The sequence below is a fragment of the Lynx rufus genome, unplaced genomic scaffold (assembly GCF_022079265.1).
Source record: "Lynx rufus isolate CCGP_SWC_20201006 ecotype Redwood Valley unplaced genomic scaffold, mLynRuf1.p SCAF_1, whole genome shotgun sequence".
NCBI classification, from domain to species: Eukaryota; Metazoa; Chordata; class Mammalia; order Carnivora; family Felidae; genus Lynx; species Lynx rufus.
The window spans coordinates 51,539,457-51,559,844 of NW_025814823.1; the positions used below are offsets into that span (position 1 = coordinate 51,539,457).

Consider the following 20,388-nt stretch of genomic DNA (forward strand, 5'->3'; position numbering starts at 1 on the left):
TTTATCCATTCATCAATTGATGGACATTTGGGCTCTTTCCACAATTAGGTTATTGTAGATAATACTACTATAAACATTGGGGTGCATGTGCCCCTCTGAATCAGTATTTTTGTATCCTTTGGATAAATACCCAGCAGTGCATTTGCTAGATTGCAGGGTACTTCTATTTTTAACTTTTTGAGGAACATTCATACTGTCTTCCATAGTGGCTGCACTAGTTTGCATCCCTACCAACAGTTCAAGAGGGTTCCCCTTTCTCCACATCCTCACCAAAACCTGTCGTTTCCTCTGTGGTTAATTTTAGCCATTCTGACAGGTGTCAGGTGGTAACTCACTGTAGTTTTGATTTGTATTTCCCTAACGATGAATGATATTGAGCATCTTTTCATGTCTCTGTTAGCCAATTGTATGTCTTCTTTGGAAAAATGTCTATTCATGTTTTTTGCCCATTTCTGAACTGGATTATGTGTTTTTTGGGTGCAAATTCATTCTATGAAGCCAGCATTGCCTTGATTCCAAAGCCATACAAAGACCCCACTAAAAAGGAGAATTACAAGCCAATATCCCTGATGAACATGGATACAAAAATTCTCAACAAGATACTAGCAAATCAAATCCAACAAGCTAAAAGTTTAAGTTTGACAAAGTACAGCATCCATTCCTGATAAAAACAAAGTAGGGATAGAGGGAACATACCTCAACATCATAAAGGCCATATATGAAAGACCCACAGCTAATATCACTCTCAAAGGGGGAAAACTGAAAGCTTTTCCTCTAAGGTCAGGAATAAGACAGGGATGCCCACTCTCACCATTGTTATATAACATTGTACTAGAAGTCCTAGCTTTAGCAATCAGACAACAAAAAGAAACAAAAGTCATCCAAATCGGCAAGGAAGAAGTCAAACTTTCACTATTCGCAGATGACATGATACTCTATGTAGAAAATCTGGAAGACTCCACCAAAAAATTGCTAGACAGATATATGAATTCAGCAAAGTCACAGAATACAAAATCAATGTACAGAAACCTGTTGCATTTCTATATACCAATAATGAAGCAGCAGAAAGAAAAATCAAGGAAATCGATCTCATTTATAATTGCACCAAAAACCATAAGATACCTAGGAATAACCTAACCAAAGAGGTAAAAGATCTGTATTCTGAAAACTACAAAACACTTATGAAAGAAATTGAAGATGACACATAGAAATGGAAAAACATTCCATGCTTATGGATTAGAACAGCAAATATTGTTAAAATGTCTATATTACCCAAGGCAATCTACACATTTACTGTAATCCCTATTAAAATACTACCAGCATTCTTCATGGAGCTTGAACATGGAATCCTAAAATTTATATGGAACCACAAAAGTCTCCAAATAGCCAAAGCAATCTTGAAAAAGGAAAGTAAAGCTGGAGGCATCACAATTCTGGACTTCAAGCTATATTACAAAGCTGTAGTCATCAAGACAGTATGGTATAGCACAAAAACAGACACAGAACAGAATAGAAAACCCAGAAATGGACCGACAGCTATATGGTCAAGTAATATTCAACAAAGCAGGAAAGAATATCCAGTGGAATAAAGACAATCTCTTCAACAAGTGGTGTTGGGAAAACTGGACAGCAACATGCAGAAGAATGAAACTGGACCACTTCTTACACCATACACAAAAATAAATTAAAAATGGATGAAAGACCTAAATGTGAGACAGAAAGCCATCAAACTCCTAGAGAAAAACACAGACAGCAATCTCTTTGACCTCAACCATAGCAACTTCCTACTAGACACATCTACATCAAGGGAAACAAAAGCAAACATGAACTATTGGAACTTCATCAAGATAAAAAGCTTCTGCACAGCAAAGGAAACAATCAACAAAACTAAAAGGCAACCTCCAGAATGGGAGAAGATATCTGCAAATGACATATTGGATAAGGGGTTAATATCTAAAATCTATAAAGAACTTACCAAACTCAACATCCAAAAACCAAATAATCTGGTTGTACACTTATTTTTAAGAGTAAACTACTAAAAATCTGGTAGGAAGCTCGGTGTGAATGGACAGGGTATTGGAGGACCCCTCAAATATCTGCATCTGTGGGTCTTTTCTCATTCCTTCTCCAAAGAAGAATCTGCCAGTCTTTTTCCTAGAAGCTGTAAGTCGCCTCATGGCCAGTGTTCTGGAAACTCAGTGAGGATAAGGAAATTTCATCATTAATACAAACACTTTCACTTAATCTCCATTTTCAGCCTAGTTCCTAATTCCACTTGCAACTGTGTCTGCTTTCCCCTGGCTTCTCCGACTCAATTTCTTTAGACAGTAAACGTATCTCTTTGGTGTATGACAGAAGGACAGTTGCTTGGCTGGGAAGGGCAAAGCAAGGGCCCTGGGGTTCTCTACCTTTCATAATACAGATTTCCAATCAATTTTTAGCTCTTGCCCTGACCACCACTTTCCAAGTTCCTATTACATCCAACTCCAAGAAAATCAACTTACTTTCTATGGGCATTTGCCTCTTAAGGAACTTAAATTCAAGCTTTCTCCAACTGCTCTCTACCAAAAATGTGTCCCATTCTTAAAAGTGTATATTAAAAAAAATTCCTTTATTATAACCTAAGTTGAAACTAGGGAAGGAGCAAAAACTTAACATGTTTCTTCAACGTAACTCTATTTCTTTCATGCTTTCTAAAAGGGTACTAAAGTTTTAAGATAATCCAGTGCTATAATAAAAAGTCTCAGATACACTGTTTTTTTCTGTTTGATTTTCTCTCACCAACACTGTGGCAGGGCCTAGGGAATTTATTCTGATAAACTAGACTTCCTTAATCTGAGGATTCCATGTCATTTACCAATTTTGGAAAATTTTGCCCATTATTTCAACTACTGCCTCTCCATAATGCATTATTGCCCTTGTGGAACTCAAATTGTATTGATACATTATGTTTTGTCATTCTCTATTCATGTTTCCTATTGTGTCTTCCATATTTTCTCTGTCTCTCTGTGTTGCATTCTGAATAATTTTTTTCCCTTTTTATACCCAATGGTTAACTCAGCCTTTAAATTTCAGATTGTAATTATTTGGTTTTTTTATTTCCAGGAGTTGAATTTGGTTCATTTTCTGATATGATTACTTTTTACATTTACATTCTTATTCCTTAATTGTACTTGTGATACCTTCTTTTATTAATTTAAACATTATACATACACACACGTTTGATGGTCTATATCAAATAATTTCAATATATATAGACTAGGCAGGACTGATTCTGCCATATTTGTTTCTACTAACTCTCAATAATGGTGCCTTTTTTTTCTATGTTGTTTTTGTTTGTAAGCTCAGATGTGCCTTTAAAGCCTGGAGTTCATTCCTCCAAAAAAAGATTTTAAGTCTCCTTCAATATGGTAGTTCATTGTACTATCATCCCTACCCTACTTTAAAATCTCAGCTTAATATCTTTGGAAAAAGACAGCTAATATGCATTTGAATCCCAAAACAATTTGCGATGTTAGAGTTACACATTCTCCGGGAAGAGTTTTCTCCCTCCACCCATAGCCTGGCCAAGAGAATTTTGTGAACTGAAGTTAGTAGGTGGAATGAGGCAAAGTCATGAAGAACACCGTATAAGACAGGGGTGCCTGGGTGGCTCAGTGGGTGAAACGTCCAACTCTGGCTCAGGTCATGATCTCATGGCTTGTGGGTTCAATCCCCGCATCAGGCTCTGGGCTGACAGCTCAGAGCCTGCAGCCTGCTTCAGATTCCGTATTTCCCTCTCTCTGCCCTACCCGGCTTGTTCTGTCTCCCTCCCTCCCTCTCCCTCTCTCTCTCTCTCTCTCAAAAATAAATAAACTTAAAAAAAGATAATGTTAAGATAATAGGCTTTAACATGGTGTTTGGGCTGGTGATGGGAATGTAGTGACAGGGCAGGTCCAGGGAACGTCAGCTATTGATTCAGGGGATCTAGTAATTGTGCACAGCCTAGTGCTTAAGCATATTGCAATCAGACAGATAAACATGCAAGTCCTGTCTCTGTTAGCTGAAAGCTCTCTATACTAGAACTATACTAAACTTCTTTCAGACTTCAGTATTCTACTCTTAATCTTAACCTCCATGCATTAGCATGTGGATACCAAGAAAATTTCTCCCTCCACATCCCCAGCGGTAACACTTGCTCCCTTTGGACTGGCTACTTTCAACTCATCATTTAGATCTCACCTCATATCCGCTGAAAGGAGTCTACACAAGAAAAAAATCACACAGTGTCTAATAAGCTCATGTTTTTATGGTCACTATATTTTTTAAAATTTGGTATATGATATGTAAATGTGTTATTTCATTAAAATTAAGCATTATTTGTGTATTTTAAGCATGTGTTTAAATTAAAATTTTGCCAAACCTCAAAGTACCACTGCAGAACACAGTTCTGAAAAACACTGCATTATAGGAAATTCAAAATATTAAGGATCATAAAAAGGGAAAAGAAGATTTCAGGCAGGGCAGAAAGAGGAAAATCTAGAATAGAATCTAGAATAGAAATCTAGAATAAGGGGATCGCTCATGTTTGACAAGGAGAGTTCAACATTGCTGAATTAAGTTCAAGAAAATGACCCATATACCCTTTTTGCTATCTTGGTCTGCTAATAACAGGATTGAACTAGTCCTTCCATCTGTTCTGGATGTTGCCCAAGGGGCCAGTGAAGAGCACATAACAGAGACCTAAAACTGTAACTTCTTACTCAATATTCTAGAACAATCCAAAGGAATTAAATCAAGTTTGCCCATAAGGAGAATTCTATTTCCCACTACTAACAACAATAAAGAGTTTCTTCCACAATCAGACATTAAAAGCTTAAAATGTTATATGCAAAGCTGAAGAAGCTCAGAAACAAATCAATCCATAAGAAACCACATTTGATTCTCGAACAGTGCAGGGATTGGGACACTGAGCATACTTGAAAATTCCATACTTAAAAACTAGGGAAAGATGGGAGGTAGGGGAGGGCAGAGAACAGGGAATGCAAAAGAAGAGGTGGCTGGAGTGTTGATACAAAGCCCAGCTTAAAAGTTAAACAGTTTTTTGCCAAATTTCATTTTATTACCTTTATATACTGTGGATTATTCACACATCAACCTTGGATAGATCAAATCACTATAATGAGTGAGCAAAACCAGAGGATTCCTACTGACAGAAATTAAGGTGAAATTCCAACCTGGCATCTTGTACCTTCTAAGCAGCTATAAATGAAATACCTGTATAGTTTGGCAAGCATGGCTGCCATTGTTGGTGAGGATAGCAGAGATGGCCTGAAGTGTCCTTCCTGTTTCTCCCCAAGAAGCCACCAGACTAAAGAGGCAAGCACAGGAAAGTGCTGTCAGAGACTGTCCTGTGCTGTCATTCATTCCAGTACTTCGAACAGTGATTTCCAAAAGGAGCTGGAAGAGAGCCTCTGTGAATAAAATAGAACTCAGTTATATTCATTCAACATACAGAACATTAAATGTGTATTTATTTATAACTTGCCTCATTATAAAAAACATATTTAAGGCAGCTAGAACACTTACTTTGTATTAGTTCCTTTTTAGTTACCCTTCCCCCCCCCAAAGTTAGAATATTTATATACAAAGGACCTCAGAGAACACTTAGTTCAACTCTTCACTTTTGTAAATAAATGGATCTATCCCAGGTTGTTTAAAAGAAATTTATCTTGAGGCATTCACACATTCAAGAAATATCCTCTCAAGTAATAGACTACTCACTGTACTTATTTAACCTTTCACACTGGGAAGAATTGGAGCTTCTTAAAATGTTAAGTGTCCAGAAAATTTGTTTGTGTAAAACACCAGAATACATAAAAAATACATGCTATAATTTTTTTAATATAAAATTGTTTTACTGCTAACATAACAGCAGTTCACATTTATAAACATGTATGTAATTCATTTTATACCCTAGAAAAACCTCCAAGTCAATAGGACAGATATCCTCCTCCTTCAATGGACAATGAAATTGAGACAGGGAGGTAAAGAGATTTTTCCAAAATGATAAAGCCATTTAGTGGCAGAGATGGTAAAGTAACACCTGAACATTTGATGGCCACCAGAAGTTTCCATGCAAAATTCCCTGAACAACTCTGTCCAAGAACTGAACCGACAGACCTCTACGCATTTCTTCTACAGAAGGGAAGGGATTTTGAAAATCCTTACAGAGTGAACACTCAAGACGGAGAAAGAAACAGAATCAGAAAAAGAAAAATTGAGGAAGATGAAGAAAGGGAAAGGGAAAAGAGAGAGCAAAAGAAAGAGAAAAGAGAATTCGTGTACTGCAACTCACCAAAAACTAAAAGCCATCTGTGGTTTATTCGTTAACTCAGAGAGAGCTAGCCTTCCTCTGTCCATTCCTCATCTCCCATGTATCTCATCCCTAGTAAGCCCTGTCACTTTCGCTTCCGAATTCCTCCACTTGCTCTGTCTCATGACCATCTTCCCAAACTATGCTCTTTATCAGCACCTGTTAATCAGACTACTAAAAAGTGTTCAAAAATTAGCTCCCACCTTCACTTTTGTTCTTTTATATCCAAAGAGAATTTTTAAACCAAAAATCTGGTTTTCCATTTAAAATCCATTTGCTCCTTTGTTAATTCGTCCCTACTCCTCTTCCTTCTTTCCATTCTCCCTACTTTTCTTCATGTGCCTGTACATCCTTCAGTCTTCCCTTTCTTTCATTTAGCCTTCCCTTCGTGCTTCCTTCCAACTATCCTTTCCCCTCATCCTTTCATCTACCCTTTCTCCATCTGTCCATCCTTCCTTCCATCATTATCCTTCTGCCCCTTCATCTTTTAATTACTCAGCAAATATTCACTGAATTCTTCCTGTGCATGAGAAACGATTCTAGGTTGTGGTAGTACTTTGGCAAACAAGACTAAGAATCTATGCCATCAAAAAAAGTTAGATTCAAGTGGAAGAAAACAGAAGTGCTATAAAATTAAGAACATTTTTTTAAGCATGAGGAGATAGTGAGTGACTTTCCATTTCTCCTACAACAATAGCCAGGTTCCCTTAACATGATGTATGAAGCTCCACATGATCTAGTCTCTGCCTCCCTCCTCACCTATGGCAAAGCCCTCCCTCCTTTCACTCTCCACATCTTAGCCAATCTTTGTTCAGTCATTCTCCTTTCTGTGTCAGAGACTTATAGCATGCTGTCCTTTTTGCCTAGAAACTCAGTTAACTCCTTCCTACTCATCCTTCAAATCTCCAATGTCACATCTTCAAGGAGTCCTGTTATAGACTCCTAGAACTTCCTCTCCTTTCCCCCATACTATTTACCCATACCTGCAATCACACAAGTGTCCAACTGTCTGATGTTAAGTCCCATAATAACAGCAACAGTGTCTGTACTGATCACCCCTGAACTATATGCTCATAGTACAGCACACAGGAGATACTATTACATTTAAGTGAATACTTAAGAACATACATTCCAACCTTAAATTGAACAGAAAGATAGATATAACAATGATTTTTTTAAACTAGACAATTTCTAAATCAAAATCCATTTGCTAAGAGAAGAAGCTTGGTGTACCATAATCATCAAGCTATCCCAACAGTGAGAGTGATATATACATATATGTATATATTTTCATGGATAAAATGAAAAACAAAGCATACTAATGTGATTATGCTATTAGATGAAAGGAAAAAACAGATTTCAATAGAAATTTAGTTTTAAAGAGCCAAATTACATCTTTGAGCTAATTAAGCCATTTCAAATAAGAAATATAAAGTGATGTTAAATCCCTCAATATAAAAATAAGTCAAAACAGGGAAGAGATAGGAAGCAAACACTGAAAGGATAAAAGAGAAACCAAAGAATTATAGCAGCATTTGAAACTGTTAACAAGAAAATAAAAACAGACAAATTAATCAGGTGAAAGTTTTAATAGAAGATGATTAAGCTGAAGCACACATTATAATTTCAAAAACAGTATTAAGAACAAGATCTATTTTGAAAAGCATAAAGGAAAGGGAGTATTTATACATAGACTAGATACTAAACAAGGTATATGACAACTAATAAAAGATAACTGAATGGCAGAGGATCTAGGAAAAAGAAATGACTAGCATGCTGTTCAAAGTAATAAACAGGATGTGCAGGTTTTAGTGGATATTTTAAATATTTCAATTATTTGTTAATTGACAAACTAGAGCTAAGAACAGCAAAATATCCTTAAATATAATCAATTAAATAAATAAAAAGCTTTGGTAAGATGCTGTGATGCCAAGTAATGCATCACAATAGTAATACGATCACTTGTGTTACCATAACAGTAATCAACAAGGTGCCTGCTTCTTACCATATGACAGCTTTTATTTAGTAGTAGTGTTTAATAACATGGGGTGGGGGAGGGTATTGTGTTTTTTAAATCCTCAGCTTGTTTTCATGGCAAGCACTCTCCTCCCTGACCAAACCAAAAAAAAAAAAAAAAAAAAAAAAAAAAATCAACACAAAAACTAATCACCATGTGACACCACCACCCCCCACAGCCAAACAAACAAACAACCACCAGAACAAAACCTGTATGATCTGTAATTAGGTTCTCACATGTGGGTCTAATAAACACCAAATAGCCAAGTAGAAAAAAAAAATCAAACTCTAGTCCAGACCAGCAGTGCGGTCCTCAGATGAGCAGTACTGGCAACATCACCCAGAAATTTACTCTAAATGCAAATTCTTGGGCCCCATGCCAAATCTACTGAATCAGAAACTCTGCGGGTTGGGCCCATATGAATCTGATATGAACTAATGCTTGAGATTTAGAAAAATCTAGACTTTCAAGGCCCATGGTTAGCATCAGAAAAAATCAATTAGCCAATTTCAAACTTATGCCTCCATCTCTATTTCTGTTCCTCAAGAGCTCCTAACTTCTTTATGTGTTCAACCTGCATCAATAGCAAGAAAGGCATGTGTTCATAAAATTCAAATACACTTTACAAAAAGCAAACATATTTACTTAATGGAAGTTGCTACTAATTCAAAAGCATTATCTATAACAAAAATTAATTTTTATTTATAATGAATACAAAAGAAATGCCCTGTTTGGAAAGTAATTGTGCTGTTTGGGGTTGGTAGCATTTGTTCACTTTCTTCCCACTTTTTTAACTATCCAGAATAATATATAAAGTTAGAGAAAGTCAATGTTAGCTATTTCGGCCAAAGGTTTAACAAGAATGATTTAAGTTAGTAGTGACTTATAAGGCTTGGATTATTTCTGGGTTCCAAGGATTTATGTTTTGCTTTTTTCCCCATCATCACAATAATCAAGAAATGTCTATGTGTGAACTAAAACTCTTAAACTGGAACTCCAGTAGAACATAGCAAAATACCTTAAAATTTATACCCTTGCTGTTTCAATACATTAAAAAAAAAAACAAAAAAAACTGCATTACAGGCTGCTGTACATGCTTCGTAAGAGAAGCTATTTACATTCAAAGACTTCATTCAATGCCCAGGGCTCTCACCTAGGACCTCTGGGGGCTCTGACTGGAGGCCTTCCGGCTGCTGACCCTGAAGCACGTTAAGCAGGGCCTGTAGACTCCTCAGACACAGGGATGGATGAGAAAATCTCGTCTCCTTGATCAATTCAAAAACTTCACAAAGTCCAACCTCAATGATCTGTTTAAGATGAAAAAAAAAAAAATACATATATATACATATATATTATAACAGGTAAACTAGTAACACTTTCCAGGCAGGTTCACCAGTACAGCTTATTGCCACAGCAAATGATTAATGCTGCAATATTTACTAGGCTAAAACCAACAAAAACACATAAAAAAGCAAAACACAACCACCCATGGCATTTAATTCCAAGGTACAGAAAACCATCTAGTTACATGAAAGGGTTAAAAAATTATGGCACTATTTTATTTTAGAGAGAGAGAGGACATAAATGGGGGAGAGGGACAGAGGGAGAGAGACAGAATCATAAGCAGGTTCCACACTCATCTCGCAACCCTGGGATGATGACCTGGGCCGGAATCAAGAGTCAGAAGCTCAACCGACTGAGCCACCTAGGCGCCCTACAGTGGCAGTATTTTAAAAGTATTTATAGGGGCACCTGGGTGGCGCAGTCGGTTAAGCGTCTGACTTCAGCCAGGTCACGATCTCGCGGTCCGTGAGTTCGAGCCCCGCATCAGGCTCTGGGCTGATGGCTCAGAGCCTGGAGCCTGTTTCCGATTCTGTGTCTCCCTCTCTCTCTGCCCCTCCCCCGTTCATGCTCTGTCTCTCTCTGTCCCAAAAATAAATAAACGTTGAAAAAAAAATTAAAAAAAAAAAAAAGTATTTATAGCACAAGGAAGCCATAATAAAATATAATAAAAATTTTAACAATGAAGTAGATACTAGGTTACATTCACTCAGAAAAAATAAACTCTATTAATTTAAAAGTTCATTTGGCTGTACTCAAGTACAAATCAGCATTCTTTTGTTACAAGTCATGTTACTTGTTACTTATGAGCAGGAAAAAAGTCAATATAACTCATACAATGCAGAGATTTAAAAAGGAGCGTTTCGTCTTAGCCATTCCTATAATGGTACAATCACAATATTACTGTTTACTGATGTGTCCCCTCTTCTTATAGGGTTTAATCACCAAAAAACCTACCTACCAAAAAGATCACTGCTATTTTTACCTTCATTATCTTATCATTCCTGATCAGAACCAAATCTGACTCAGTCCATATCTAGCAAAAGATACATCTGTAACTAAAGATTGACAGAGAAGTGTGATGAGCATAAATGTTTCTTAAACCTTTATTTTGTGCAACTCACTATAGGAGATATGAAGATACACATCACAACAGCCCCTGTCCTCTAAGAATTTATTCTCTAACAGGGTAAATGAGCCTTGTACATGACTCTTATCCAGTTGAGACCTCTGTTATACCATTTATTATAGTATAGCTGACCATTTTTGTTTCCTTTTTCCTGTGGTCTCCTTATAGACAAGGAGCATGCCTGAGCTGGCTTAATATGTCCTATGGCTAACCCAGTGCCTAGCACATGACAGGCATATAATAAATATTTAATTACTCTCCGTTGTGTGCTAAAAACCACTGCAAATCAGAAACAGATTTTCCAGACAATGGTCAAATCAGTTGCAGGCAAGTCACTTGCAGTTCTGATTATCATTTGCAAGGTTTCTGAAGAATACAGACATGACTGAGAAGTTAAACTAGTAGGACTGTCTTTAGAGAAGTTATCTAAAATACTAGCGGACTTAATTATAGCCAAGATTACAGAGGTGGCCTGTATAGAGTTTCAATTGATTAAATGCACTAAGCAGTGAAAATTTTCCAGTTGATATAGTTTCTTTTCCTGAAACACACTAGAAAGTAAAAACATGCTGTTCAAGATTTCTATCTGCTTCTGCACTTACAGGAAATGAATCTGAACTCAAAGATCTCCTAAGCACAAAATATAGGGCTCTGTTCTCAGGCCAATGGGAAACTACTCTACCCTTTCAGTCTTCAAAAATGCTTATTCTACTGCTACCAATCATGACTTTTCAAAGTTCAAAGGACACTCTTCACAGATAACATTTTTAGCTATGGTTTATTTACATAAGATTCCTATGGTAACAGAGAAAGTACTGAACCTTACCAAAAAAGAGTGAGGCTACTTACTGAACAAGTTCCTGAGCTGTCTCTCTGGTAAGTTCAGGGCATAATAACAAATATATTAAAATAGGCAACTCAGATACGCTGCTTAGGAACAGAGCACTAGCTGGTTTTGGTAAACCCATAAAATGTTAGCCAAATGATCAGGAAAGAGAAATTACCCACCTATCTAGGTTAACCACTGTAGATTCTCATCTGCACCTTACTTCATAAAAAATTTTTTTAATAAGGGGGAAAATTAATTTGTTTCCAGAATATTGATATGTTTTCAAAATACAATAAAATAAAAATCAATTTCAAGTTTTCCAATCATATTTAGCTTTGAATTATTGAGCAGAGGAATAAAAGTTGTTGTGAAATAAGTTTGTTTGTTTGTGTTTGTTTTTGAGGTTTGGCTGAGAACATTTTACCATACGTATGAACTCTGAAATTATACTTTACACAATGAATCCTGTCTTACAGTCACTGAGAACATACTGTACTTTCTCCCCACTCAATATTGGGAAGGAAGAGTATAAGGAAAAAATATAGCACAGCAAATATAGTATGATTTCATTTGTGCAGAAATAATATACTTTTAATGTATATATATATATAAATGTTTATAATGGGTATGTTTTGGTTAATAGGAATTTAAGAGGGATTTCTAATTTTTAATTTCTATTTCCTCTTTGTAAAAAATGTTCTGCATTTTTCAAACTATCTACAATATATACTGCCTTTATAATTAGCAATATAAATAAATGTGACTTTTAAACAGAGTAGTTGATTATAGTAATTAAATACACTAAGCTTCGGTACTTTCAATGAAAAACCATAACTACCCAACACACAGTCTTCCACTTCTCTTCAGAAAATAACCTTTTATATTCACTAAATAAATTTACTGAATTTTCCCTTTACAGCTACTTTCAAATAATTAAATCCTGAAGGCTCTCTATTACACTTAAAGGAACACAAAACCCAAATAACTATCTGATACAGCCAGTGCAATGTCACTGCTGGGAAAAGTGAGATAAAAACATGCCTGGCCAAAGAAAAATAACATAACGAGTCTTTCAAGGTTTTATTTTGCTCTCGTCAAATCATATATTCCCAAAAGTGATTTTATTATTTCACTAGCAAGTATGAGCATAAAAGTTTAGTTACATCACATTTAGATTAATAATTTTTTAATAAATTTTACCTTGTTCTATTAAAAAGTCCTAGAGGAAAGGGATGGGAGGGGCAAAACAGGTGAGGAGGATTAAAAAGTACAAACTTCCAGTCATAAATAAGTAAGTCCTGAAGATGAAAAGTACAGCCTAGGAAATATCACCAATAATATTGTAATAAATGTTGTGTGGTGACAGATGGTGACTACATTTATCCTGGTGAACATTTCAAAATATACAGAATTATTGAATTACTATGTCATACACCTGAAACCAGTGCAACATTGTACGTCAACTATACACTAATGAATTTTTAAAAAGTCCTAGAATCTATTCTAATACTTTCAGAATCCATTTGAAAAAATTCAAGAGGAAATCAAAAGTAGGTTTATATATTACCACCGAGGGAAGTACACTGCCTTCCAAAATTTTTTATATAAAGCAAATATTTGGTAGATATGACATTTACAAATAATGAAAAATAAAAATCTAGAAGGGAGCAAAAGGAAGAGTGGAAGAAGAGCAGCAGCAGAGGAGGAGGAGGACAAAAAGAAGAGGAAGAATTCTGCTTCTCAAAAGGTCTGGGTGTGAGATGTCTAAGCAGTATCGTCTAACATACAAATTTATCTAGGACTACTACCATCTTCTTCCCTTCTCTTTACACCCAAAAGTGTTCTCACAACTTTTCAAAACTAACAGTTTTTTTTTTACATTTATGTATTTTTGAGAGACAGAGACAGAGCACGAGTGGGGGTGGGGGGGGCAGAGAGAGAAAGAAACAGAATTTGAAGCAGGCTCCAGGCTCTGAGCTGTCAGCATAGAGCCCAATGTGGGGCTCAAACTCACAAACCGTGAGACCATGACCTGAGCCGAAGTCAGACGCTTAACCAACTGAGCCACCCAGGAGCCACTGAAACTGACAATTTTTAAGTGATGCTCTTGATCCCACCCCCATCCTATCTCTAACAGAATTTTATTTTACCTTCCCCCACACTGTGACAGTCCCCAAGTCTCTATTTTTAGCTGGGACCTTTCTTTGGAACTTCAGCCCTATATAGTATACACAGGACACCTCACAGGTACCTCAAACTCAGTAAAGAGAACTAAACATCATCATCATCCCAACAAAGCACTGCTTCTCCTCCAGTTCCCCCCTTGCAGTAAATGACATTGCCACCAGAAACTTCAGAAGTATGTTTCGATTCCACTTTCTCTTTCAGCCTTCATAATCAACTAATTACCAATTTGTCAATTCTGCTTCCTTAACATTTCCTGTAACCCAAACACCACCACTAGCAACCTTCAGTAACACTTCCGGGACAAATTCAATAGCTGCCTAACTGATCCCTCTGCTCTAACCTTACCACCCTCTATGGTTTGTCTTACTAGCACCCAAGTAATTTTACTAAAATACAAGTCTGATCAAACTCTTATGCTTAAAATCTTCAATATTTCCAAATCACAAGACAAAATCTGAAAGTGGGTGCATGACACAGAAGGCCCTTCACAATCTAGCTCCTGCTCTCAGCCTCTTGCCCTATTCAGCTACTCCACTCTAGCTAAAAACAGATCACGTGTACTTTTGTAATGGTGCTGTTCCCTCCGCCTGTAAGTGCATCTACAGTCAGTGCTGCATCCATACCCACGGTGTTCCACTACACCCAGCATGCCCTAGTAGTCCTTAAGTCACTAGACATGTCTGGTATCCCCTACCAGACATAACTTTCTTGAGGGTAGGGACCGTGTCTCATCATTATTTTGTTCCCAGAGCCTAATATACTGCTTGCTATAACTCAAAAAGAATTTAAAAGCAAATAAACTTAAGAAGTAAATAAGTAAGTCTATATCTTTTAACAAAATACATGGCATGATGAGACTCAAATAAGACTGGGAAGTATGAATCTCAACAATAACTACTAAAAATTATGCAGTTATAGGGACACCCAGGTGGCTCAGTCAGTTAAACATCCAACTCTTGATTTCGGCTCAGGTCATAATCTCACAGTGAGTCCCGTGTTGGACTCCATGCTCAGTATGGAGCCTGCTTAGGAAAGATTCTCTCTCTCTCTCTCTCTCTCTCTCTCTCTCTTTCTCTGTCTCTCTCTGCACCTTCCTTGTGCTCTTGCTCTCTCTCTCAAAAAAAAAAACAACAACAAAAAAAAACAAAAACCAAAAAAACTATGTAGTTATAAAGCATGGAACACTATAGGGAATCTGGAAGTCAGATAGTGAAAGATGGTTTGAGCTGGGTAAAAACTGTGTTTTAGGTAAAAACCTTAATATGAAGCATTTAGGTGGGGGTAAGAAAGTCCCCCTTTTTTAAAAATGTTTACTTATTTTTGAGAGAGAAAGCGTGTGTGTGCAAGTGGTGGAGGGGCAGAGAGAGATGGGAGAGACAGAATCTGAAGCAGGCTCCAGGTTCCAAGCTGTCAGCACAGAGCCCGATATGGGGCTCAAACCCATGAACCGTGAGATCATGACCTGAGCAAAAGTCGGATGCTTAACTGACTGAATCACCCAGGTGTCCCAAGTCGTGTTTAAAATATCAATGACTGGAGTGCCTACGTGGCTCAGTCAGTTAGGCGTCCAGCTATTGATTTGGGTTCAGGTCATGATCTCATGGTTTGTGAGTTCAAGCTCTGTGTCTCTGCACTATCAGTGCAGAGCCTGCTTGGGATTCTCTCTCTCTCTCTCTCTCTCTCTCAAAATAAATAAACTTTACAAAATATCAATGATTGCTGACCTACAAAAAAACAAAAAGCAAAGAAAACCCTGACAAGTAAGATCTACACAAAAATCAAATGCAATTTAACTTTTAAAATTCAAATAGAAGGGACGACTGTGTGGCTCAGTCAGTTAAGTGTCTGACTTCAGCTCAGGTCATGACCTCATGGTTTGGGAGTTCGAGACCCGAGTCAGGCTCTGTGCTGACAGCTCAGAGCCTGGAGCCTGCTTCAGATTCTGTGTCTCCCTCTCTCTCTCTCTGCCCCTCTCCTACTCACTCTCTGTCTCTGTCTCTCTCAAAAATAAATAAACATTAAAAAAAAAATTCAAACAGAAAATTAAATTGCATCAAAATGATACTTTAACAACAAATAAAAACTGTCTTAATTATGTGAGAGAAGAGCAGTGGGAGAGGAAAAAAACTCAGTGAAAAGAAGGAAAGCAACAGCCACACATGTAGGCAAGAAGAACAAGAGAGGAACAATTGCAAAGAAAAGGAAGGAACTGATGTAGAAGAGTAGCATCTGGAGCAGAAGGGTCAAAAGGAAAAGAAAAATGCTAATGTTTCTCACCTGCCCTTAAATTCTCATCTCCTCAAGTCCTACAGGCCTCATTTCTTCTGTGTTGGTCCTTTATGTCATGCAAATGGCTGCCAAAAACATCACCTAGAAGTTTCATTCCCCACCCACGCCCTAACCCACAGCATTTTGAATGCCTCTGCATAAAGGCATCTCAAAACTTCTTCCCCTCTCATTCGTCACATGGTCTCACTGACTTTCCAGAAGTTTATTTCCTTGGACATAAAGTATTTATTAATAAATTGAGGAGTTCCTCGAAAAGCAACTCAAATTCATTTGTACCTACACAATTTCTTGTTTTCACCTAACCTGATACTTACAACTATACCTATTATTTACTCACACACTTGTATTTGACATTTGTTAACTCACTGCATCTTCACTACAACCCTGTGAGGTATATATTATCTCCATTTCATAGATGACAAAATGGAGGCACAGATAAGTCAAATAACTTCCCCAGCATTACACAGTTATTTTTAAGGGTGAGTATTTGAACGCAGGCAGTTTGACTCCACTGCCCAGGTTCTTAATCACTATACCGTTTCCTGATGTGTCAGTACTTGATGGAAACTCTTTACCTAGAGGAGCTTACACAGAAAAGATAAGCTTATTTGTTTTAAGAAGAAGAAAGGAGCCAATAGAGAAGTTATACTTAAGGACACTGGAGAGAAAGGGGCTAAAGGAAGAAGAGCCCCAAGAAGAACACTTAAAGATGGTTGACTAAAAGGCTGAGGAAGTTCACAAAACTTCTCTTACTCTATAAAACAGGAAGCAAGCCATCTGCTGAGAATAAGGTGAGAAGAATGTGACAGTACTGATTAAGGGCTGTGGTGCACTTAGGAATAGCCACCATGAAATATGGCAAAATATTTGCATGATATTTGCATGATAGCTCCTGTGCGTATGTACAAAAGTTTTTAAGGCATAGCTTTAAGGTATCAGTTTAGTAAAAATATTGGCATGATAGCTCCTGTGTGTATGTATAAAAAAGTTTTTAAGGCACAGCTTTAAGGTATCAGTTTAGTAAAAAGGCAACACACTGAACCATTTATGATAAAGGAAATCATTTAAAAATGTTTACATTTAGAAAAAGGCAATATACATATAAATCATTTATGATAGATACCCCTTTAAAAATATGTCTATATTGTCACTATTCTTTTGTTAGAAATACTAACTATACCTACAATGTAGAAAAAATACCATATATACAATAACATTACAGTCTTGAAATACACTAACACTTAAATAGAAGAGAGTACCTTAAGAATAGTTTGTTCTACTATAGTACATGCTTCTTTAACACCAATTAGCTTACATGTCTCTGGTAAATAAGGGAGTGATATCAGAACAATGTAGAAGTTTTGTTGCTTCATATGTAATTTTTTCCTAGGCAAGGAGAGCCAAAATAGCAAGAGAACAATCATAACCTAAGGAAGAAAAGGCAAAAAGCTCTCAACTCAGCAGCTGCACAGCCAGGAGCCCTCCTAGTTCTATTTGAAGAAAAATAAAAATGCATACCTGTACCCAAGGCTTCCTCCCCAGAAGGAAGCACCCCCAGCTTACTATGGCTCTTGGCTGGTGGTAGTTTGCAGTTCTGCTTACACCCACCTTAATGGCAGCCCACTGGCTCAGAGCTCCACTTCTAGCTGCAATGGCTCAGTGCTTACAACCCTTCATTTCCACTCTACTGCTTTTGTACATTTTTAAAAGCCCCTGATCTTTCTTCCTGGGCTGTCAAGTATTCTCCACTGGGTTACCAATTATTGATTTTGTTAGCACTCCAGTTATAAAGATGCATAGAGTTTTCCTGGTCTGCCCCAAACCTATTTTTACCCATCAGCCCTATTAATTTTGAGTGCACAATTTATTAAAAAACAAGGTATTTTAGCAATGTAAATATATGTAGTATAGCCCAAACACCTGTGGTTATCCATCCAAGTGGAATTTAGTGACTTACCTTTGGAAGCTTGATAGGGGGCTCTTTGGATTCCTCCTCTTCATCACTATCTGATTCTCCACTCTGCACAGAGTTCTTAGATGCAGCTGCCAATGATGTTTCCTTTTTCTGCCATTCCAGAACGCAATGGCGTACATTGCAATAAATATTGAAAGCAGAAGGATTGCTATGTAATTTGATATCTGGTATGATTACCGTATTCTCCAAGTTTTCAGACTGAAATAGAAGATATAATATTTCAATTCTATATTCCTTCGCATCATCACCAATTCTCATTTTATATAAAAGATTAAAGATTAGAAATGCTGGATAACTTGTATAAATCAAATAAGTGACATAGCAAGACAATCCAAGTCTACTGATTCAACTTATAGTAAGTACCCTTTCTTCTACACTTTACTAAGTAACACAGCAATAACCCCACTGACAAGGGCTGGAGAGTGGCAAAGAGACTAATAGGAATACCTTTTTATTCCATGATAGGAATAAAACCAACAAAGTTTAACTGTTGAGTATCACAGAATATTAATTTTGTGCTCTTCTAAGGAACATCAGATGTATTTGAGTCTCAATGACCTAGTACAAACGTTGAATTACATTTTGATAGCTTTAAAAGTACATTTAGGGGCTTAAACAGAAATCAGAACTAAAAACCAAACAAACTTTAATTTTAGTCAATTCTTCCAATTTCATTCTAATTTAAATAGTAGTAATGTTAAGAAATTAGATTTCTGGGGGTGCCTGGGTGGCTTAGTCAGTAAGCGTCCGACTTCCACTCAGGTCATGATCTCACAGTTCGTGAGTTCGAGCCTCTCGCATCAGGCTCTGTGCTGACAGCTCAGAGCCTGGAGCTTGCTTCAGATTCTGTGTCTCCCTCTCTCTCTCCTCCTCCCCCACTCACACTCTGTCTCTCTCTCTCAAAAATAAATAAACATTAAAAAAAGAAAAAAAAGAAAAGAAATTAGATTTCTGTAGATTATGGATATATGCTTTCCTGAAGATCTCCGAGCTATCAATCTTGATAAATAATAAAAATCACATGCTTGGTAATTTGTTAGAACTTAGTCAGTTTCTGTTCTGACCCAGCATTTTAGTCAGCAAGCCACAATCACACTTTTGAGAACAACATTTACACTATAAATATACAGAACTGGTTTAAGATATTCTATTAATGCAAGTTCCAAAAATTGGAGTATGTCCAGGAAGTATCCAAGATAAATAAGATGACACGTCAAGTACCAAAAACACTTGGTTTCAAAATTCTATCCTTCTTCTATAAATAATTAGGGAAAAAGTGGAATACTCCTTGTTAGAAAAAATATGTACTGAAGTTAATTGATAAATAATGTGTAAGTATGTATCCCAGACACACTAAAAACAAGCAATTATTAGCAATCCAAATCTAAGAACATATGAAAAAGGTAATGCATGATGATCAACCAAAAAACCGGCTGGTAACAACACTGGAAAAGTAATTAGTAATTCCTCATACTAACAAAAATAAGAAGAGAAGAAAACAGACGATATCCTAAATAAACATGGAAAAAGCATCTGACACAAATCAAACACCTATTCATGATAAAAAGTGTATGTAAACTAGGAATAAAAGAAAATTTCTAAAAATGGATAAAGGGTATCTATGAAATACCCACCGCTAACATAGTAAGACTAAATTCCTGTACCCTAAGATGCAAACAAGAAAAAGATATCTATTCTCAGCAATATGATTCAACATTATACTAGATATGCTAGTGTGATAAGCCAAGAAATAGAAATACAAATTATAGTTAGAAAGGAAAATATCTACTAGAAAACAAACGTCTTCATTTCCAGAAGACATGGAGAGATTCTTAAGACATCTGCAAAAAAAGCCACTAGAAACAATGTGTGGATTTAGCAAAGTCACAGGATACCAGATCAATATTTTAAATAAGAAAGAGTTAATGTATCTACACACTAGGAGTGAACAACTGGAATATGTAATTAAAAAAAAATAATAGCATTAAAGTTACAGACTGGGAGAAAGTATCTGCAAAACATATACCTGACAAAAGTCTATCATGCAGAATATATAAAGAATTTTCAAAACTCAACAGTAAAAACCAAACAAGCCATTCAATTTAGAAAACGGGCAAAAGACATGAACAGGCATGTCACCAAAGAAGATTCACAGAAGGCAAACAAGTTCACTATAGTGACCCATTAGGAAAATGCAAATTAAAACAAAATGAGAAAATGTACAAACCTATCAAACTGGCTAGAATAAAAAATAATGACAACATCA

The 20,388-nt window shown here is 36.6% G+C and overlaps 1 protein-coding gene across 6 annotated transcripts in view; it reads right to left on the minus strand.

Moving 5' to 3' along the window:
* MYCBP2 (MYC binding protein 2) overlaps positions 1-20,388 on the minus strand; it is a 283,903-nt gene that overhangs the window by 224,407 nt on the left and 39,108 nt on the right. For all 6 annotated transcript variants that reach the window (XM_047080835.1, XM_047080826.1, XM_047080807.1 and 3 more), the window contains exons 3-5: positions 18,105-18,320; positions 9,526-9,679; positions 5,257-5,453 (exon numbers count right to left, since the gene is read on the minus strand). In XM_047080835.1, coding sequence (XP_046936791.1) covers positions 5,257-5,453; positions 9,526-9,679; positions 18,105-18,320 — 567 coding nt within the window. The remainder of the gene's footprint in view (positions 1-5,256; positions 5,454-9,525; positions 9,680-18,104; positions 18,321-20,388) is intronic.